Source organism: Colobus angolensis, unplaced genomic scaffold (genome assembly GCF_000951035.1).
Source record: "Colobus angolensis palliatus isolate OR3802 unplaced genomic scaffold, Cang.pa_1.0 Scaffold106, whole genome shotgun sequence".
In the NCBI taxonomy this organism is placed as follows: Eukaryota; Metazoa; Chordata; class Mammalia; order Primates; family Cercopithecidae; genus Colobus; species Colobus angolensis.
Window position 1 is genome coordinate 1,815,990 of NW_012111586.1, and position 23,404 is coordinate 1,839,393.

The window sequence follows — 23,404 nt, forward strand, 5'->3', positions numbered from 1 at the left end:
GTGTGTTCTGTATACCAGGCTAGTAGAGAGATGTCAGCCGCATGTTAACATCTAGGGAATGGGGTATTTGATTGTGGTAGAAAGCCATAGGCTTCACTCTTAGAAAATTCTTAATTTAGTACTCTGGAAAAAAACAAATCAAGTATAAGCCATAAGCAAGTGAAATGCCACCAGAACGGAAGAGATAAGAGTAATTCCCAAGTTGAATCACACTGATGAACAAAAGGCATATTCTCTAGGACATACTACAGTATTTAAACTGTCTTCAGCAGTGAAAGGAGGAGGATGAGGAAGACATTCCTACCCTGCTCTCCTGTCAGTTGGGTCCTGCAGAGTAGGCTGTTGTGTAGCTTTCTGTTGCATATCAGGCCAATTCTTTGAACTATGTGAGTTAACATGGTCGTTAGCACAGTAAATTGGCTTGGCCTCATTTGATTTAACTCACAATCTAAGGTACAAGCTACTTTCCTGCCTCTGGCTGCAAAGCTTTTTCTAGTCCAGTGCTGTCTTCAGAAGTCCAGTGCTGTCTCTCCTGTCTCACAGATACCTGAGAAAGGTTTCCACCTACTTCCAGAGAGAAGTTTGCAAGTTAGGGATTCTGTTTTTGGTGGGGGCAGTTACTCAGCAAAGTTGAGATCACCCCTTACCAAGTCCCTCTCTAGTTGTGTTATATTCTATTTCTGAAGTATAGGAAAGGATCTGAACTTTAATCGGAACTGGATTTGAATTCTGTCTCTGCCGCATAGTATTACATGACCTTAGATAATTATTATATTTTAGCTTTCTGAATCCCAATTTTCCTTTATGAAAAATGTAGATAATAGCACTCACCTCCTATGGCTTTATGAAGAATAAAAGAAAGCATTCTATAAAGTATGAATAAGTATGCCAGTGTAAGGCTTTGTTTTTATTTATCTTGATTGAGATTCTTTTAGCTGCTGCTGCTTCTTCCTCTTCTTCCTCCTCTTCTTCCTCTTCCTCCTCCTCTTCTCCTTCCCCCTCTTCTCCTTCCCCCTCTTCCCCTCCTTCTCCTCCCCCTCTTCTCCTCCCCCCTCTTCTCCCTTCTCTTCTCCTCCCTTCTCTTCTCCCCACTCTTCTTCTCCCCCTCTCTTCCTCCCCCCCTTCTCCTCCTCCTCCTCCTCTTCATCCTTCTCCTTCTTCTCCTTCTTCTTCATCTTCGTCTTCTTCTTCTTCCTTTTTTTGGTACAGACAGGCTCTTGCTATGTTGCCCAGGCTGGTCTTGTACTCCTGGGCTCAAGTGATCCTCCTGCCTTAACTTCCTGAAGTGTTAGGATTACAGGTGTAAGCCACAGTATCTGGCCTCATTTAGATTCTTGGGTATAAGAATTTCATATGTTTTGGGAAAATTTCAGCCATTATCTCTTTAAATATTCCCTCTGCCCCACTCTCTCTCTATTCCTCTTCTGAAATTCTGGTTAAATTTTAGACCTTCTCATTATATTAACTTATCTTCCATATTTTTCATCTTTTAATTACTTTCATGTTAACTGGAACCCCAAAGGACCCAGCATAAGGATAAACTAGAACTATTAATAAACCTGCACCCCCAAAGCAGGCTGCAAGAACAATTACCAAAGCACTGAGTAGGTCATGGCAGTAGAACAAAAACACTGGTATTTGTTGCCAGAGTTCTCATCACTCAGGTGATCTAGGGAACCTCAAGCCATTAATTCAGTTTAAGGTATTCCAGACTGGCAGTGCCTCCAAGCACCTGGCAGAAATAAATGCAGACTTTCCATAGAGGAAAACATATGCATTCTTCATAAATAACTTTTCAAGGAAATGAACAGCTTACAGTAAAAAATAACTAAACACACAAGGAAACAAGCTTCTATTGAAGCTTGTTCTCGTGGTTTTATGAGAAACATGTAAAACGACTGGCAACAGAGGAGTATCCACAAAGATTTCTGAAATTGGAATTACCACACATCATTTATAAAGCAATTAAATATACTATATTTAAAGAAATAAGAGACAGTACTGAATTATATGCATAGAATAGGGAACTATGAAAAGCAAAACACCAGATTTGAAAAAACAATGAACTTCTAGAGTTAAAAAATACAATGACCAAAATTAAAAACTCAGTAAAAGGGGTTAGCAGCTGATTAGATACAACTGAAGACAGAGTTAGTGAACTGGAAGGTAAGACAGAAGAAATTATTTATAAAAGGGGTTGGCAAACTCTTTTGGCAAAGGGCCAAATGGGAAATATTTTAAAATTTGGGGCCTTATTTTTTCTGTCACAACTACTCAGCTTCGCTGTTTTAACTTGAAAGCATCCATAGATAGTATATAGATTAATGAGTATGGCTATATTTCAATAAAACTTTATTTATGGACCCTGAAGTTTTAATTATATGTGTATATTTTTGAGACAGAGTTTCATTCTTGTTGCCCAGGCTGGAGTGCAGTGGTGCAATCTCGGCTCACTGCAACCTCCGCCTCCCCGGTTCAAGTGATTCTCCTGCCTCAGCCTCCCGAGTAGCTGGGATTACAGGCATGCGCCATCACGCCTGGCTAATTTTGTATATTTAGTAGAGATGGGGTTTTTCCATGTTGGTCAGGCTTGTCTTGAGCTCCTGGCCTCAGGTGATCCACCCGCCTTGGCCTCCCAAAGTGTTGGGATTACAGGCGTGAGCCACCACGCCTGGCAATTTTATATAATTTTTATGTGTGAAAAATATGCTTTTTGATTTTTTTCTCCATCTATTAAAAATGTAAAAGACATTCTTAACTTACAGGCCATATAAAAAACAGGTGAAAGGTTGGTTTTGGCCCACAAGTGTGGTTGGCTCACCCTTAATTCAGAATGCAACACATCTCTATCTTGAGAATTGTCTCCTCACTCCAGATGTTTTCTATTCTTGGAACCCTATTGCATAGAAAAACTCCTTTTAAAAAGATGGATTCTGGGGCAAATGTGCAGACTTGTTACATGGGTTTATTGTGTGTTGCTGAGGTTTGGAGTATGGATGGTCCCATTACCCAGGTAGTGAGCATAATATTCAACAGGTAGTTTTTCAGCCCACTCCCCACTCCCGCCTCTAGTAGTCCCCAGTGTCTGTTCTCATTTTTATGTCCATGTGTATTCAGTATTTAGCTCCCATTTGTAAGTGAGAACATGTGATATTTCATTTTCTTTTCTGCGTTAATTTGTTTAGGATAATGCCTTACAGCTGCATCTATCAACATCATTTTTCACAGAAGTAGAGAAAACCATTCTAAAATGTATATGTAACCAAAAAGCCAGAATAGCCAAAGCAATCCTAAGCAAAAAGAACAGAGCTGGAGGTATCACATTGCTAGACTTCAAACTCTACTATAAGGATATAGTAACTAAACTTGATATTGCTACAGAAACAGACACATAGACCAATGGAACAGAATAGAGAACCCAGAAATAAAGCCACACAGCTACAACCATCTGATCTTCAACAAAGTCTACAAAAATAAGCAGTAGGGAATGGACTTCCTATTCAATAAATGGTGTTGGGATAACTGGCTAACTATATGCAGAAGAATGAAACTGAATCCCTACATTTCACCATATATAAAAATTAAGATGGATTAAAGATTTAAATGTAAGACCTCACACTATTAAAATCTTAGCAGAAAATCTAGGACATACCCTTCTCATCGTTGACTTTGGCAAAGAATTTATGGCTAAGTCCCCAAAAGCAACTACAACAAGAACAAAAATTGACAAATGAGACCTAATCAAATTAAAGAGCTTCTGCACAGCAAAAGAAACTATCAACAGAGTACACAGACAGCCTATAGAATGGGAGAAATACTCTTAAAATACCTTATATCTAGTGATATTCCAAAAGCCTGGAAATAGACATTTTAGATTTTTTTTTTTTGTCTTCACTGTATTTGTTTAATTATGTCTTTCTGGAATAGAGTGGCTTATATTTTCTTTGAGAATTCCCTTCTGCTTGTATCTACATGACAAAATCACTTGTTAGTGCTGTGAACATTATTCAGAATACTGACGTGCAAAACCTTGTCTTTTTACTACAAGAACTGTTGTTTAAGTAGGCAGAACTTTTTGGTGGTTAAAAATGTGAGCTGTGGAATCAGACATGGAGTTTTGAGGCCCAGTTCCACATCTTACTAGCTCTAATCTGGAGTGAGTTATTTAACTACTAAGTCTCAGTTAAAGCATTGACAATAGTAATACCAAGGACGAGAGTTAGCCCTTATCAGTGTCTGGTAAACTGGCAGGGATATAGTCGAAAAATGAGACCTGGACTTCAGCTTGCCTCCTGCCTCATACCCCAGATTTCATTTCTTCACTCTTTGATTTAGCAGATATTTCTTGAGCACCGGCTATGTGTTTTCTAACTGGAATAAATGGAAACTTCTAAGCCACAGGCGTAGCCTTACAAGCTTGATTGGAAAGGCTATCCTGTAAGCTGAAGTCTTAGTGAATGGGGAGGAAGCAATTGAGAACAGGAAGGGAAGGTAAAGGGTAGTATTGCTGGATAGCATGAGCAACAGACAAGTTTTTGGTTGTTTCTTTTTTTATAATAAGCATGACATATTGGTGGTTTGGAAGCATTAATGGACTCCAAAGAGGATAACCATGGATCCCAGGGTCCATGGAGTATAGATGAAAGAGCAGCCTCCTTTGCAGAGGGCTGTAAAAATGGTGTTTTCCCAAGAGACCCAGGTTTCTGTGAAAGCAAAAATGGAAGGAACATTCACTGAAGAGTTTGAGGATATAAAGGAACACAGTTTTATGCCACATAATTGAAAGTTAGAGTGTGGGCTGTGCCGGAGGAGAAGTAGGAAATTGGACCAAGAAGAGGCAGAGAACAGTGACTTGAGGGAAAGAAAACTGAGGAGAATATGGTTTGGAGAGAAACAGGAATAACTAGAATGTGAGACTGGTGAGCTGGTGACATTACTAGCCTTGCGGTTGCCTGAGAATTGACCCCATCTTCCCCAGGGGTTGGGCACTCAGGCTGCTACGTGCAGGCAGCCACAACCTGATTTAATGATACCTCTGAGGGGGCACATCTGCTCTCTGAAAGGAGTCTACTGTTGTCTGGCTCAAAGTTGAGGGCCCTGGGAAAAGGCTCAGGGGTAAAGGCTCTTGCCTCAACAACAAAGTGGATACTCTCTCATTCAATCAACAGATTTGTTGAGCAATTAATATGTATTAGGCAATATTCTGTGCTCTGGGGATATACCAGTGAACAAGACAATCAGTAAACAAAAATGTTATGAATAAAGTTTTTAGGATTTTGGAAGGTGATAAGTGCTGTGAAAGAAAATAGAGCAAGACAAGGGAATGCTGTTGAAGAGGTTGCAAGTTTCAATGGGACAGTCAAAGTAAAACTCATTGAGAAGGTGGCATTTGAGCAAAGAGTTAAAGGAAGATAGGCAGAGCATTCCAGAAAGAACCCTAAGGAAATCTCAGTCTCCATTATAAGGAATATGACACAATGAGCCAGAAATGTGCCCGTTAGTCCAGGAGAGAGATGAGCCGTCTGGATTTCTTGAAGGAGCCAGATCCTGGTGTCCAGGTGTGAGTTTCCTGAGCCGATGTGGGCCTTCTGGGAGCAGATTTAATTAAATGGAAGTTTCATCTGTTTCTGCTGGGTGTGAGCAAGTGCTCTGGGAAAGCTCTGTCTGCTGCCACAGTGTGGTGTTTTACAGGTGTTTTATGTGGGCAAGAGCATGGGGACTTTAATGCTCAGTCTAATTTCATAAGGAATTCCATGTGAAGACACAAAAATATGAAAATGAAAGCAAACAACTCTTAATCCCCAGAGCCTTGTGGAAACCAGGTCGTTTATAATAGTGGATAAGCGTGGAGCAGTCTAAATATGAGGTGAGTTTAACACTTCTAAAACAGCCTGTCAAGTTCCCTAGGACTTCAAGGGGAAAACATTTATTGAGCACCTACTATATGCCCAGTGGTGCACTAGGTACTTTCTATGTTACCTTTTCCCACAACATTTGCTTAATCTCATCCAGTATCATGGCTTTAAATCTCATCTATATGCTGATGATGCCTACATTTGTATCAAGCCCAGTTCTCTTTCCCCACACTCCAGACTCATTTACCCAATTGCCCCCTTCATTCGGATGTATATTAGGCATCTCACACTTAACATGTCCAGAACTAAACTCCAGAATCTTTTCTACCCTAGGAAATGGCAGCTAACTACATCCTTCCATTCTTCACATCAAATACTGTAGCGTCATTTCTTTGACACTCAAATCTGATAATCAGTAAATCCTATTAGCTTTACCTTAAATACCCTCAGATCCACCCACTTCTCACTACCTCTATATCATCACTCTGTCCAAACCACCACCTCCCACCGAACTTTTGCACTCCTAACTAGTCTTCCAGATTTTATGCTTGCTTCTCTGTGGTCTGTTTCCACACTGAAGCCAAAGTGAGCCTATTAAAATACAAGATAGGTCTTATTACTCCTGTGATCAGAACTCCCCAATGGCTCCCCATTTCTTGCAGAATGACAGCCAGAATCTTTACAATGCTCACCAAGGCCCTACATGGTCTACACCTTGCTTTCTTGTTGGTCTCCTGATTTATTGTTTTATCCTGGGCTCCTTGCTGTGATTTGGACACTCCAGGTCTGTTCCCGCCTCAAGACTCTTGGCATTTGAACATTCCCTTGTCTGGAACACTTCCCCAGATACCTGCAGAGATTGTGCACTCCCTTACCTTTTTAGAACGTAGTTCAAATGTTACCTTCTTAATAAAGTTTCCTTGCCTATCCCATTTAAAATCATAGCCCCATCCCCTATTGGCATTCCCTGTTCCCCTTTACTGTGTCATTTTCTCCAGGGTGTCTATCACTCTCAGATGCCGCATATGTTTTATTTACTTGTTTATTGTCTGTCTCCATCTACTAGAGTGTTTTTTCTATTTTGTTCCCTACTATTTTCTAGCAGCAAAACCCGTGTCTACTGTATTACTTGTTGATCAATTAATAAATATTTGTTGCATGGATAAATGGTGGACAACTCTATGAAGCAGACGGTATTTAAATGCATTTTAACAAATGTGAAAATGACTATAGAAAGAATAAGTAATTTACTTGTGTTCACAGAACTAAATGTGATCAAGCCAGTATTTGAACCCTTCTCTGCCTGGCTCCAAACTTTTTTACTTTTCTCACTATTCAACATAGCTTTCTAGGCCGGACGCGGTGGCTCGTGCCTGTAATCCCAGCACTTTGGGAGGCCGAGGTGGGCGGATCATGAGGTCAGGAGATCGAGACCATCCTGGCTAACACAGTGAAACCCTGTCTCTACTAAAAAAATACAAAAAAACTAGCCGGGCAAGGTGGCGGGCACCTGTAGTCCCAGCTACTCGGGAGGCTGAGGCAGGAGAATGGCGTAAACCCAGGAGGCGGAGCTTGCAGTGAACCGAGATCCGGCCACTGCACTCCAGCCTGGGCAACAGAGCGAGACTCCGTCTCAAAAAATAAATAAATAAATAAATAAAATTAAATTTAAAAAAAAAACATAACTTTCTGTTTTTCCAAATTCACAGTCAGTTTGATCCAACGTTTTAACTATACCAGAAGCTTTATAAGGGCAAGAAGTAGGAATGTTCTGTTCACAGATATATTCACAATGCCTAGTATAGTGTTTATGTGCATAGTAAATACTCAATAAATATTTGTTCAGTCAATCAAGGACAGAAGGAAGAGGGTATGAGTAAGAGAGAATAGAGCCACCTTTAATAACAAAATCTAGATCTTTCAAGTATTGTTATTAGAAGGTTTTTAGGGAGGGGGGTGCAGTGGTGAGGACTGTCAGGTGGCCCCTTCCTTTATCTAACCCTGACTTTCCCCATCTCCTGGAGAGACTGTCACTTGAAGAACTTCTGCCACCATCATGCTGACTTCAGAGGGCCAGCTTCTCTTTAATGCCTTAAAAAAAATAAAAGAGGAAAGGTAGGGGGGTGTGGTGGGGGGACACTTTCTTTTGGCTCCTCTAAGCAAAGCTAAAAATATTTCACTAAAGATTAAAAGAGGACAACAGAGAAATTCACCTTGAGAGGACAAGAAATCCAAAGGAGTAGTCTGGTTTCCAAAATGATTCTTTCTTTTCTGTAGCTAGCACAAGCCAGGGCCATACTTACTTCACAACAGGAGAGCACGGCATTGCAGGATTTGGCTAGCTTCCTTGCTTCATGACATCTAGCCTTTTTCACAGCCCACTGTTCAAAGACTCTCTTAGACATCTTGAGCTATGTGATCAAGACCGAAAAAGCCAAATTCCCACTTTGCAGCCTACTGAGGAGTCTCTCTGCACAGTGGTTTTTGACCTTGACTGCATATTGGAATCACCTAGAGAACCTAAAAAATTACTGATGCCTGCATCCCATCCTCTAGAGATTTTGAAGTCATTGAGCGAGGACACAGCCTTTGCATTAGGATTTTTAAAGCTGCCCAGGTGAGTCTAATATGCAGCCAAATTGAGAACCACTGCCTAATAAAAGATTCTGTTTCCTGTCTGAGGAAGTCTCCACTTCCCTAGGTAATTGATACCAGGAATAAATCTGTCTGTACAAAGGAGTATGTCTATGTGTGATGATTCATAACTAAGACCTCACTACCCAGAGATTCTGATTTAGTTGATCAGGAATTGGGGCTCAGGTACCTTTATGTTTGAACATTCTTTCAGACGATTCTAATGCGCCAGGGTCAAGAACCATAAAGTGACCTCAGGCTTGTCACTATAATCATATCTGAATATAATATAACAACTACTGCAGAATATCATAATAGTTATGTTAGGGTAGTGCAATTGCAGCTGCTTTCTTTTCTTTTGATTCAAAATATTGTTTTTATTACACCCTTACAATGAAAAAATATGTTTGGATGTTTCTGTAATTTTTTCAAACTTTCATTATGGGCTATAGATCTCTAGACACTATTTTCAGAAATCCATTTTATATTAGTTTTTGGTTACCAATTTTTTCTCTAGTTTTTCTTAATGGTCTTTTAAAATCTCAGCCAATTGAAGAACTTCCTATACATTATATTGACTAATTTATCTTGTCCTTATCTATAATTGAAATAAATATATGTGTAAAGATGTAATATTTGTCTTTTCTATGCTGCCAAACTCCAGGAGACCTGAGGGTGGAACTTGAGAAGTCTGGAGGAATGGGCAGAGACCAAATTATGTGGGGCTTCAGAGATAACAAGGAGAAATTTGGGCTTCATCTCAAGGGCAAAAGATGCCTTGAAGAGTTTTAAGCAGATGAGTAGTGACATAATCAGTTTTGACCCCTAGGAAGATGTCTTTGGCCGCAAGAAGGTAATTTGATTAGAGAGGGGCAAGAATGGAAAGGGAGAGGGTACTTAGGAGGCTATAGTAGAAGTACAGAGTAGAAATCAACAGAGAAAATCAACAAAACAAAAGCTGGTTCTTTGCAAATATTTATAAAATTGATAAACCTCTAGCCAAAAAGAGAGAAAGAGAAGATATAAATTACTAATATGAGAAGTGAACATAGGATCATCACTACTAATCCATAGATATTAAAAAAATAATGGACTGGGTGAGATGGTTCACCCTGTAGTCCTAGCACTTTGGAAGGCTGAGGCAGGAGGATCGCTTGAGCCCAGGAACTTAAGACCAGCCTGGGCAACGTAGGGAGACCTTGTCTCTTCAAAAAAACAAAGTCAGCCGGTTGTACCTGTAATCCCAGTTACTTAGTAGGTTGAGATGGGAGTATCACTTGAGCCTGAGAGGTCAAGGCTGCAGTGAGCTGTGATCATACCACTGCACTCCAGCCTGGGCGACAGTGAGACCCTGTCTCAAAACAAAAGAAAAAGGATAATAAAAGAACATTGTGAACAACTCTGTACTCAAAGATCTGGTAACTTAGATGAAATGGACTGATTCCTTAAAAGACAGAAACCACCAAAACTGACACAGGGAGAAATAGACAATCTGAATAAATCTATATCTACTAAAGAAATTAAATCACTAATTAATAACTTTCCAAAACAGAAACAACAGTCTCAGATGGTTTCACTGGTGGATTCTATCAAAATTTAAGGGAAAAAATGATACCAAATTGTACCAGTTCTGTACAATGTCTTCCAGAAAATCAAAGCAGTAAGAACGTTTTCTAACTCATTCTATGCGTCCAACATTACCCTAGACATTACCCTATTACCCAAATAAAGATACTGTGAGAAAGGAAAATTACAGACCAATATCTCTGATGAACATGCTCCAGAAATCCTCAACAAAATTATTAGCGAATTGAATTCAGCAATGTATAAAAAGAATTACATGTTGCAGCCAAGTGGGATTTATTCCGGGTATGCAAGGCTGGTTCAGCTTTCAAAAATCAATTAATGCACATTCTGTGACATCAACAGGCTAAAGAAGAAAAATCATATATCCATAGATGTAAAAAAACCATTTGATAGAATCCAATACCTATTCATGATTTTTAAAAAATTATCAGCAGACTATGAGTAGAGGGGAACTTCTTCAATTTGATCAAAAAACCTATAGCTACCATCTTGCTTAATGATGAGAAACTGGATTCTTTTCCCCTAAGATTGAGAAAAAACCAAGGATGTCCCCCCCGCACCACTCCTGTTCAACATTATACTAAAGTCTTCACTAACACAGTAAGACAAGAAAAGGAAATAAAAGGCATACAGATTGGGAAGGAAGAAATAAAACTGACTGTGTTCACAGATGACATGATTGTCTATGTAGAAAATCCCAAAGATTGGCAAAAACATTCTGGAACTAATAAGCAGTTAAGGCAAGTTTTCAGGCTGTGACGTTAACATACAAAAGGCAGTTGCTTTTCTGTATACCAGCAAGAAGCAGTTGGAATTTAAAACTTAAAACACGGTGTTGTTTACATTAGTGCCAAAAAAAGGAAATACTTAGGGATAAATCTGAGGAAATATGTGTGAATGTGTTTGTGCACAGATTCATATATGAATGAGGAAAACTACAAAACTCTAATGAAAGACATCACATAAATCTAGATAAATGGATATTCCACATTTTGATAGAAGGACTCAGTATTGGGTTTTGGGGTTTTTTGGAAACAGGGTTGCCCAGACTGGAGTGTAGCAGTGCAACCATGGCTCACTGCTGCCTTGACCTCCCAGGCTCAAGTGGTCCTCCTACCTCAGCCTCTCAAGTAGCTGGGACTACAGGCATGCGCTACCACACCCAGCTAATTTATTTATTATTTATTTATTTTTATTTTGTAGAGTGAGGGTCTTGCTCTGTTGCTGGGGCTGGTGTCAAACTCCTGGGATCAAGCAGTCCTCCTGCTTTGGCCTTCCAAAGTGCTAAGATTACAGGTGTGAGCCACTGTGCCCAGCCTCAGTATTATTAAGATGTCAGTTCTCTACTTGATCTATACATTCGACGTAATCAGAATCAAAATTGCAGCAAGTAATTTTATGAATATCAACAAACTTATGTTAAAGTTTATGTGGAAAGGCAGAAGACCCAGAATCTACTGACGATGAAGAAGAAAGTTGGAGGATTGATAGTACCTGACTCCAGACCTACAATAAAGCTATCAAGATACAATCAAGATAGCATGGTATTGGCAAAAGAATGGACAAATAGATCAATAGAATGGGATAGAGATCCCATAAATTGACCCACACAAATATAGTCTGTTGATCTCAGACAAAGGAGCAAAGGCAATTCAGTGGAAAAAGGATAATTTTTTAAACAAATGATACTGGAATAATTAGATATCTGTATGTACAAATTAATCATTCACCTTGTACCTTTCACAAAAATTAACTCAAAATGGAACCTAAATAGACTAAATGTAAAACCTGAAACTATAATAAACTTCTGGAAGGTAACATAGAAAATTTATGTGACTTTGGGTTTGGTAATGAGTTTTTAGATACAAAACCAAAAGCATAATTCAGGAAAGAAAAATCAATAAGTTGATTTTATTAAACTCTGAAACTTGTACTCTGTGAAGTTCACTGTTAAGTGAATGAAAAAACAAGCCACAAACTGGGGAAAAAATTGCAAATGCATACCTGATTAAGGGCTTGTATTCAGAATATACAAAGAATTCTTAAAACTCAACATTAAGAAAACAACCAACCCAATTTAAAAAATGGGCAAAAGAACCAAAAAGACACCCTTTCCAGATGGTCAAAAAAGATACGCAGATGGAAAATAAGCATATGAAAGATGCTTGCGTTATATGTCATTAAGGAAATGCAAATTAAAACAACAGTGAAATACTATCACACCTATTAGAATGACTCAAAACAAAACAAAACAAAAACCTGACAGTCTCAAATGCTGACAAAGATGTGGAGCAGTAGGAACTCTCATTCACTGCTGGTGGAAATGCATAATGGTTTGGCCACTTTGGAGCACAGTTTGGCAGCAGCTTACGAAGTGAAGCATAATATGACCATATGTTCTAGCAGTCACCCTCCTAAGTGTTTATCCAGTGGAACTGAAAACTTACGTCTACACAAAAACCATACATGAATATTTATAGCAGCTTTATTCATAATTTCCAGTAACTGGAAGCATCAGGGTGTCCTCAAACTGTGGCACATCTAGACAATGGACTACTATTCAGCACTAAAAAGAAATGTCTGTTAAAAAAAAAAAACAAAAAACACCACTAAGGGCTTTGAAATCAGGAAATATAAAAAGTATATTTTAGAAAACAGCTATAACCAACATCCGAGGGCTTTGAAATCAGAACGGTCTATATTCAAATCTTCCTCCTACCACTTCCTAGTTGAATTTTTTTATTTCTTTGTTCATAAAATGGGAAGAATAATGCCTATCGTATAGGACTGTTTAAGGATTAACAATAATGTAAATAAAAGTAAATTAAAACAAAAACAAAACTCCTGATACTGCTGAATAATTGTTGGTTACATTCCTCCACTCTATTATTTTGCTCCCCAAATATAACTTACGAATATTCTTCCTGTCTGTATCCACTGTTACTCCTTCAACCAGGTCTCCTCATTTCTCTCTTGGACTAGTGCATGTCATTCATCTGCATAAAAATCCTTCAGTGGCTCCCCATTGCCTCCATCAGCAAGTCAAGACTCCTTGTCCTAGCAGCAAGACTATGCTGTGGTCTCACAGGCTTTGTTCTGTCAGTACTAATATATTTGCAGTTTCTGATATGTGCCAGGCTCTCTTTCTGCTTTGAACCCTTGCACATGTTGTACCCTCGGCTGAGAATGTCCTTCTACTTTCTCTCTTTTCTTGATAGTACCTCCTCAAGATACCCGCCTTAATTCCTGAGACCACTTTAATTGTCTGTCTCCTCCATATGTTGTATATAACAGTGGTTGTACTTATACCCAAAGATAATTTTTTTTTTTTGAGACGGAGTCTTGCTCTGTCACCCAGGCTGGAGTGCAGTGGCGCGACCTCAGCTCACTGCAAGCTCCGCCTCCCAGGTTCACATCATTCTCCTGCCTCAGCCTCCCAAGTAGCTAGGACTACAGGCGCCTGCCACCACGTCCAGCTAATTTTTTTTTCCATCAGCCCTATAAAATGTACATTACTATAGCTATTTTAAGAGTTAAGAAAACCGGTTGTGTCTTACCTGAGGTTGCATACCTAGTAAGTGACTTAAACTCCAATCTTCTTACCTTAAGCTGATTACGCTTTACATCAAAGAAAGTTGGGGCTTTGGTAAGAACATGATAGAGTTTTGGAGTCAGTTTTCTCTTGCCAAAAATGAAAATAATACTTACCTTAGAGTAGGACTGCTCCAAAGGTAGACAGGGCCCTGGCCAAATATGTTTTGCAAGGCCTCTGCCTGCGTAAACCAGTTGATAGGTCCATGTATGGTATAATGACTTACTAAGGATTTAGAACAGTGGGTAGAGAAGAGATGCTTATATATTTGTTTGTTATCCAATCAGTGCATATGAAAATTCTTTTGGGTACCCAGACACCACCACCTTTTTCTACTCAGGTTCAGGAACCATCTCTTTGCGTTTTCTATTGTCAAATACATCATTGCTGGAAAGTTTCATATCTCCTGCCACAAAAAACAAGTATCTGTATTATTAGTACTCAATGCCATGGCTTTTTGGAAACTGTTCTGTGGAAACGGTGATCTTCTTCCTTCAGTTCTCCAGTACAGTTCAGCTCATGCTGGATACATCATTTCATGAGGCTGCACTATCCTTCCTGAGGCCCGAGAGTACTCTCTTCCAGTGACTTTCTCAAAGATGGGACTGCTTTGTTGGTGATGACCACACACACCAGTGTCAGAGAGTGCAGGGAAAATGTGAATGGTAATGTTTTCTGGTCATGTTAAATGTATCATTTGACATTTTGTAGTGTAAACAGAACAGTGCATCTTCCAACCATGGCTTCTCCTGGACTCCTTCAGCCCCACATGCCTGGGTCTAAGGGAGGTACTATTTTTTAGAGGATTATTGTAAAGCTAAATTAGATCATTAGATCCCCTGTCTGGTACCTGGTTTGTGCTCAGTGAATGTTACTTCCCTTGTGTTTTTCACTACCACCCAGAAAGAGGATGTGTTTTTATTTTTAAGGAAATGAAGTGTGGAAGCAAAATTGAATTGGAGAGTCACAGCAGATCTCTGGTGGAGTGCTTCCGTGAGAATTGTCTGTTGAAGCACTTGGAGAACTTAGTGGGGAGCATCCCTCCAGCTAAGATGAAGTAAATTACAAGGCCCTGAAGACAAATGTAACCTGGAGTAATGTCAGCTTGAGAATCACTGATCAAATAGGAATGTGGCCTGGTTTGATGAAAAGGTATTGCAGTGCCTAGCAGCAAGAGCAGAAAGGCAGGGCCTCCGGAACTGAGAAATACCACAAGTTTCAGATGACTTAGATCAAGCAGTCCCTTTTTTCTTAAAGTGATAGAAGACATTTGACAGTGCTTCAGCATTTATCACAGATGGCTGTACATGGGGCAAAAGCTGTAGAGAAACCCGAGTCTACATTGGAGGTCACAAAGAACAAAGAGTCAGTGATGTCAGGGGTAGAATGGATTGGCACAGCCCATATGTGGGTAGATGAAGAAACTGGTGACAATGCAAAAAGACCCAGCAGACCTGGAGTAACAGGTCAGACAGGCGACAGTCAGAGGAGATAGAAGTTGTCCTTAAGGGCCAGGCGTGGTGGCTCAAGCCTGTAATCCCAGCACTTTGGGAGGCCGAGACGGGCGGATCACGAGGTCAGGAGATCGAGACCATCCTGGCTAACACAGTGAAACCCCGTCTCTACTAAAAATACAAAAAACTAGCCGGATGAGGTGGCGGGCGCCTGTAGTCCCAGCTACTCGGGAGGCTGAGGCAGGAGAATGGCGTGAACCCGGGAAGCGGAGTTTGCAGTGAGCCGAGATCCGGCCACTGCACTCCAGCCTGGGTGACAGAGCGAGACTCCGCCTCAGAAAAAAAAAAAAAAAAAAAAAAAAGAAGTTGTCCTTAAGGAGAAGCATTTCTATCTTGGGGCTTGAGAGGATCTATGGCAGTAAAGGCTATTTCAAAAAAAAAAAAAAAATTAAAGTGAAAATATTTAATGACAGAATAGGATTACTCAAGCTAGGCAAAGCTGCTTCTGCCATTTCCCTCATCATGTCATTATCCCAGAAACAACTCTCAAGTACTTGGAGAAAGGCATCCTCATGAGGAAGGCAGAAGATGGAATTGAAGAATTCCCTCCTCTGTGGATGGAGCGAGCTCTGTGCGGAGAGGCTCATCTGCACACATGTCCCCCTAGCATGGTCACACGGGCTTTGATTAAGCCGCTGGGTTGTTAGGCAGTGTGCTAAGTACTGCATACATGGTCTTCTTTTCTCATAACGAGTGCTTTAAACTAAATTAGCACATGAATTGAGGGAGCGGGCATGGTAGGGGCTGATCTGAGTCCAGTCCTCTCTGTGATGATTCTAGAAACTAGACTGTTGGTTACACTATGTCCATCACTGATCTGTAGAGTCCTCAGGAATAACCATCAGTGACCCTTTCCCAGTTTCTCTGGCCATCACCCTGCTTCCCCCTTACACTTCCTGTTGATTAACCTTCCAAGGCAAGGTAACCAACTGATTTCAGTCCAGCATTTTATTGGGTACTTGTATACTCTGTGCCATACATGCTATGCTAAATGATCATATTCTATGAGAGAAAGATATTTAAATGGACAATTACTCTTCAGTGTAATGAAGTGGAATGCTAGGCCTTAACTATGTCCTAGTCATCATTGTATCCTTAATCCCAGGCCAGTTAGTTAGCATGTACTGAGCACCAACAAGGGGTCAGCCACCATACTCAGTGCCAGCCCTTCTTTCTCAGTGTAACTGTTACAAGAAATTTTATAAAATAAGTACTAGTGTAATCCCAGTTTTAAAGATGTGGAAATTAAGGGCACAAAACAATTTAAAAGACATGCCCCAAATCACACAGCTATTAAGAGAGCCAGGATAAAAATCCAAGCAGAGGGTCTTCATTGTCTCTAAATATTTGTTGCAGGTACAAATGAGAGGCAGAAAGGGGAAGGCAGTAGGAGAGTAGGGGAATAAGTGAGCAAGCGAAGATGAAGGTCTGTCCCAGGTAGCTCAGGTCCACAGGGGGATGAGTTTATTCTACCTGGGAAGGGAAGCATCATGGAAAGTTCGCAAGGGAAGTGGTGCTTAGATAATAGGCATCCCTGGCCAAGGTGGGCTAAGGGAGCAGAGCTAAGGCCAGCCCTTCCATTTTTGTGCTAGATCCTTTTCCCCTCCGCCTTCTCAAAGACATTCTCCCCCAACCTGACCAACATGGTGAAACCTTGTCTCTACAAAAAATACAAAAATTAGCCAGGCGTGGTGGCAGGCACCTGTAACCCCAGCTACTCAGGAGGCTGAGCCAGGAGAATCCCTTGAACCTGGGAGGTAGAGGTTGCAGTGAGCCGAGATTGCACCACCGCACTCCAGCCTGGGCGACAGAGTGAGACTCCATCTCAGAAAACAAACAGACAACAAAAAGAAACATTCTCCCTACAACTGTCCTATCTCTACTGCATCGTGAGTTTTTCTTTTATTCTAACCAGCTTCTAAACTTAGGAAAATATTTCCTAACCTCAAAAAACAATTTACCCTGCTTCCCCGCTCCAGCTATTGCCCCATTTCTTTGTTCCTTTGTAACAGAACTCCTAAAAATAGTCTGTGTTTCATGACTTCAGTTTCTCTCCTCCTGTTTTTTCTTAAACTCAGTGAAACGAGTTTCACCTCCACATTCCAGTGGAATGGCTATTGTTGAGGTTGGTGGTGACCTCCCTGTTGCCAAATCCAGCAGTTAGTCCTGTGGCCACACCTTACTGGACCTGCACAGTGTGTGAGGCAGTTGGTCTCTGCGTCCTTCCTGTGATACTTCGTTCACCGCAGCATCACACTCTCCTGCTCTTTCAGCCTCCTGCAGTGCTACTCTTCGCCTCCCAAATGCTGATCCTTCAGACACACGTCAGCCAGGGCACCCTCCCACTGGATATCATGTGGTGGTGACTCTCCCTGTGATTGGATCTGAACCCGAGCCAGGCACTCATGGCAGCCACACGTCTCACACAGCGTGTGTGTGACGCCCCAGAGGATGGCCATCCCCTCCAAATGTGCTCCCTTGGAGCGATTCTTGGAATTACGTGGTTTCCACTGCACATGGGGAAGCTGAAAATCAGATATTCCATCACTTGCTTGTCAGTGTCCTCTGTGAAAGTTTCTGATTCCAGATTTGATGCTCTTCCCATTTATGACCCATTGCTTGGCCTGATTCCTTAAATTCGGTCCTCCTGAGTGAAGCAGGAGAGTGGAAGCGTCTGGTTCCTTCTTTGGTACTCCAGCCTGTCCATCTGGATTTCCTCTTGTGAGTGCAGTGGTGACACTCTTCACCCCAGGGGCTTGGTAGTCACATTTGCAGGACAATGGGTGCTCTTACTGGGTTTAATGCTAAATCTCCCAAAATGAAAGGCCAGCTGCAGAGTAGGAGAAGAACAAGGGCTGAGTGATTTGATCAGACATCTGTGGGGGCCTGCTGGCATTTGGAGTGTGAGTGCCTTAGAGAGACTAACTATTCTGGCCCCAGGGAGTTGGCGACCGTTAATCTTGGTGGTTTTGACCGCTAACTGCCCTAGAGGTCCCAGCCTGCTGGATGACTCAGAATCCCCAACACTCCCCCTATTCTTCTCTCACTGAGATAGTCAGGAGGCCATTTCTAAGGCATTTTAATTTGGTAATAACTTGACATGACCCACTGTACCCAAAGTTGTATGTTTTAGGAGTTACTGTCGCTTTCTAAATGAGGGGTTCATTTGGAGCCCATCATCCTTGATATTGAACTGCCTTGCACTGCCGTGGAGGCAGCAGTATCTCCTGCCTTGCCTGCTGGGCTCCAGCTCCCTCTCCATTGTAGATGACGTGATCCTGTGCCTCCTGGACTGTCCCACAGCCCTTCTTCTTTAAGCACCTTGTCAAAAGTTGAGGGGGTAAACTAGAGAGAAAAAAGGTGGCCAAAGGTTTGTCCGTTGTGCATTTATTTCTGCACTGCACTGTATTAAGAAGGGCACCTGCTGTCCATCTTTCTGCTGTTTATGAAACCTTCTAGAATTCAGAAAGACCACAGGAACTCACAGCACGAGGCAGGCAAGCAGATGGTGGGAGATTGGGAGACAGGACATGAAGAGACTCAAAATGCCTCACTGCCGCGGACCAGAGCTCTGTGAGACCTTCTGGACTGTCTTCTCCACCCCGTTTCCAACTGTGTGACCACTCCTGTGCTGTCCTGTGCCTTCCTCTGTGTCCGTGTTGGTGGCAGTGCCCTGTTAAGAGTTCCTGCACTGGTGTTAGAGACCTTGGGTTCTAATCCAGTGTCTACCATTATATGATCTTGGATTAGTCTCTTCATCTTTCTAGGCCTCGTGTGCAAATTAATTCATAGCACCAACTCACAGAGTTGTTGAGAGAGCTGATTGAAAACATCTAGAACGTTTTCCTCACTGTGCCTAGTCAAAAAGCTTCTAATCAGTTCCGTAATTGCACCGAGGTTTATATTTCATTTCAAAAATACAGTTGTTTACATAAGAAAAGATTGTTTTGCTCTTGTTAAAATTTTGGCTTTCTTTTGCCTACCACATAAAGTCCCAACTCCTTGGCTTGTCACTCAGCCTTCAGGTTGCATTTTAGGCTTTGAATTTCCTTGGTGGGGGATGCTTGAAAATGTAGATTTCTAAAAGAAATTGTGCGTTGATCAGATGAGTTTGTCTATGTTCAATGAGCAGTTACTCTGTGTAAGGCTCTGGGCTAGGCCCGAGGGGTTTGTGGTGAATCAGACATGACAGTAGGCAGTAGCATCATCATTTCTTGTACCACCACCCCACACCCACCCACCCAGACCCTGCAGAAGGCAGCCTGGAGGGTAGGCTCGCCACAGGGCCCCATCACAGTAGAGCAGCTGGGCACCAGAGTATTGGCAGCAGGCCCAAGGGTGGGGGTGGAGGAGGTGGGGACTCAGAACTGACAACCAGCCAGGGCTCACTCAGGTGCCCCAGCATGCAGGGCCTCCAGCCCACGGAACCCATTCACTGACTATATCCTGTTCTTTGGTTGTGATCTTCTCTAGACTGAATGGTGCAGAGATTTTGGTGGCAGGGCAGTGACTCCAGACCCAAATTGAATGCATAAGGACATTGAAACACAAAGATGTGAGGTGGCATGATTGTGGTCACACAGCAACAAGCCAGGATTAGAACACAAGTCCTCTGAAAAATATGCAGCAGTCTCGGCCTTGTGGGTTCCTGAGATTGCGTTGTCTGCAGTGAGACTGTCAGAGTCATTTTGCTCCTTAAGAAAGTTATACGGGTCTTCTCTGTGCCCATTTATGCAAGGCACTGGAGAGGGTAGGCAGGGTTAAATCAGACTCTGACCTTAGGAGTTTACAGTGTGTCAAGGGAGACATACTACCAAAAATTACAATACAGAATAGCAAGTGCTGGGGGTAAGTATATGATGTGAGGGGCAGGGGGAGTGACTGTACAAGCACAGAGGAGGCACTTAGCCCAATCCGAGGGTCAGAGAATCACTCCCAGTGAAGCTGATATTTAAGCTTAATCATGAAGGACCAGTAGTTATTGGCCAGATGAAGAAGGACAAGGAATAACATTCCAGGCAGAGAGACTAGGAAAGCATCCTCAACTAAAAGTCTAATGGTTACGTCAATAACCCCAATTACATACATTTATCATGTCTGTATTTGGTCACTGTTCGGGACAGTTCCCACTACTGGGGAATGGTTCCCACTGGGTGGATCATAGCATGAATGGAGAGAATAAAAGCAGATGAGGCTGGCCATGTAGGAACATACAAGGAAGGTGGAAAGGCCAGGGGCTCTGACCATCAAAGCCTGAGTATCTCTATCCTGTGAACGCCAAGCACCACTCCCCTGGGTATTTGAGCCTTGATAGAGCTCCTCATTTCCTTGGTATCAGGCTTCCTGCAAAGAATCTATGAGTATGAGCTGGGCGTGGTAGCTCCATGCCTGTAATCCCAACACTTTGGGAGGCCGAGGCGAGAGGATCGCTTGAACTCAGGAGTTCAAGACCTGCCTGGGCAACACAATGAAACCCTGTCTCTTAAAAAGAAATCTGTGAGAATCCAGGTAAGTTCCTTTTACAGATACTATCCAGGGGCCTGACTTATTTATCTATCTATTCCTTTAGGGTTTGGGGATTTGTTTTGTTTTTACCCTTAAAGCCTTAATGTGGAAAAATGCCTGAAGTGCTGATTGTAGGACTGAAGCTTCACTCAAGATTCAAATACCTACAGCTCCTTATGAATTAATAACCCACTCAGTGCTCAGTACCTGGCAAGCTGTAACTTTCCTTCTCTTCCCATAGGCCTGCTGAATTAGCCACCAAGTACGCAAACTTTTCAGAGGGAGCTTGCAAGCCTGGCTATGCTTCAGCCTTGATGACGGCCATCTTCCCCCGGTAAGTGCTTCTGTTTCCTCCACTGCCTAGACAGTCTGGTCTGGAGTCTAAGAGCCAGAAACTCTGCGTCTCACAGCCAGTCATGTTCTCCTATGCTCTGGAAACCATGGGTTCCTGGAAAGAACTCTACCTTTAAGTTGGTTCCTACTCCAGTCCTACTCCATGCCCTTGCTTTGCCTTATTCCCATCCTGTCTCTGGAGCTTGCACCTTGTGGCACAGCGTGTTTCTGCAGAAGGGTAACCTACATGGTTGCCCCATGCAAGCCAGGTATCCAGAGGCAGCCAGAGAAGGCTGCCAAGCACAGAAGCTCCTAGACCTAGTATCAGTGGCCAAACGAACTTTTTTGGAAGCTGGGACCAACTAGCTGGCTTCAGGGAGGCATATCCAAATAAAGCAGGGAACAAAGAGAAATTTCTGAGGCTGTCTTGAGTTTTAGCACTTTCCTTCTCTGTCCATTTTGCATTCTGGAGCTGCTGGCTTCTTTGGCACCTGACAGAATCTGTGCATAACCTAGGGAGTTCCTTTTACCAAATGCTGCTAAGGGATCTTGTTTACCGATCCATCCTCCTTTTTGGTTTTCTTTTCTGAAGCCTTGGTGTGGAAAAGGAGCTGAAGTGCTGAGATTGTCTTTGGAGTGCAGTGAAACTATCAGAGTCATTTTGTTCCTTCTGATTTGGAGGGGCTGGAGGAAAGGCTGCCTAGTATTGTCTGGGCACTTGGACCACCAGAGGAGTGCTAGGGGTGGGCTCTGCTCACTGGGGGAAGGACTTGCCTCCCATCCCTTAGAAGGCTGAGGTTAAGACACACAATGTGCTTGCAAAGGAATGCTGAGAAACAGCTGGCCCCAAAGTAACTCCAGGATATTTGGTTTTTGTGCTCCCTTTCTTTTCGAACGTGAGCAGTCTCAGCTTAGCTCCTTGTGTAAAGCAAGGGCTATGCTGACTGAGTATCTGGTGCTCAGATAGAGATCTCTTTGTCCAGGGTCTGCCTTCTGAATTGATTCCAAATATTTTGCTTCCTCCAGCTATTTATTGAGTGCCCCCGTGTCTGGCTTTGTGTTCTGTATTCTTAACACAGGTTTTTGCAAGCCTATATGACCCAGTCCCTTGGCCCAGACACCTGTGAGTTTTCCTTGACCAGTATATAGGTTTCTTTTACTTTTTCTAATTGAAAGTAATACAGGCATGTGGAAAACAAAACGAAACAAAAAAAAACCTCCAACAGTACAAAAGGATATATACTGCCACTCCAGGCCCCTTCCAGAGATAGCCAATATTACCATCAATGAGAACATACTGTATTTAGTATTCTGTGCTGTGTATTAGGCCGTTCTTGCATGTCTATGAAAAAATATCTGAGACTGGGTAAATTGTAAAGAAAAGAGGTTTAATTGGCTTATGGTTCATTAGGCTTTACAGGAAGTATGGTGCTGGCATCTGCTTCACTTCTAGGAGGGCCCTGGGAAACTTAAAATCATACCAGAAAGCAAAGGGGGAGCAGGCACGTCATATGGCAAAAGCAGGAGCAAGTGAGTGAAAGAGAAGAAGTGCTACACACTTTTAAACAACCATATCTCACAAGAATTCACTCACTATCACAAGTACAGAACCAGGAGGATGGTTCTAAGTCATTAATGAGAAACCACCCCCATGATCCAGTCACCTACCACCAGGTCCCACTGGAGATTACATTTTTTTCCCTTCCTTTTTTTTTTTTGAGACAGGGTCTTGCTCTGTTGCCCAGGCTGGAGTGCACTGGTGCAATCTTGGCTCGCTGCAGCCTTGACCTCCGGGCTCAAGCAATTAGCCCACCTCAGCCTCCCAAGTAGTTGGGACTCCAGGCACATGCAACCACACCTAGCTAATTTTTATATTTCTGGTAGAGGTGGGGTTTTGCGCTGTTGCCCAGGCTGGTCTCAAACTCCTGGACTCAAGCGATCCGCCCACTTTGGCCTCCCAAAGAGCTAGAATTACAGGTTTGAGCCACTGAGCCTGGCTGGGGATTACTTTGCAATGTAAGACTTGGGCAGGGACAGATATTCAAACTGTATCATTCTGTCCCTGGCCCCCACAAATCTTATGTCCTTCTCACATGTTAACATACAATCATCCCTTCTCAATGGTCCCTGCAAAATCTTAACTCATTCTAGCATTAACTCTAAAGTCATAAGTCCCAAACCTAAATTCTTATCTGGAAATGAGTTCCTTTCACCTATGATACTGTAAAATCAAAACAAGTTGCTTACTTCTGAGATACAATGGGGGTATAGGCATTGGGTAAACATTCCCATTCCAAAAAGGGGTAATCAGCCATTCCAAGAAAGGGGTAGTACACCCCATGCAAGTTTGAAACCCATCAAGGTAATCATTAAATCTTAAAGCT

General features: G+C 42.1%; 1 protein-coding gene across 21 annotated transcripts in view; it reads left to right on the forward strand.

Moving 5' to 3' along the window:
- Positions 1-23,404, forward strand: part of ST3GAL3 (ST3 beta-galactoside alpha-2,3-sialyltransferase 3) — a 204,525-nt gene that overhangs the window by 88,146 nt on the left and 92,975 nt on the right. For 13 of the 21 annotated variants that reach the window (XM_011945625.1, XM_011945719.1, XM_011945710.1 and 10 more), the window contains one exon: positions 20,929-21,021. The exons of 2 other annotated variants lie outside the window; for them this stretch is intronic. In XM_011945625.1, coding sequence (XP_011801015.1) covers positions 20,929-21,021 — 93 coding nt within the window. Of the gene's footprint in view, positions 1-513; positions 521-8,308; positions 8,473-20,928; positions 21,022-23,404 lie in introns of all 21 variants that reach the window. 6 more of the 21 variants (XM_011945600.1, XM_011945609.1, XM_011945616.1 and 3 more) reach the window with 2 other exon arrangements.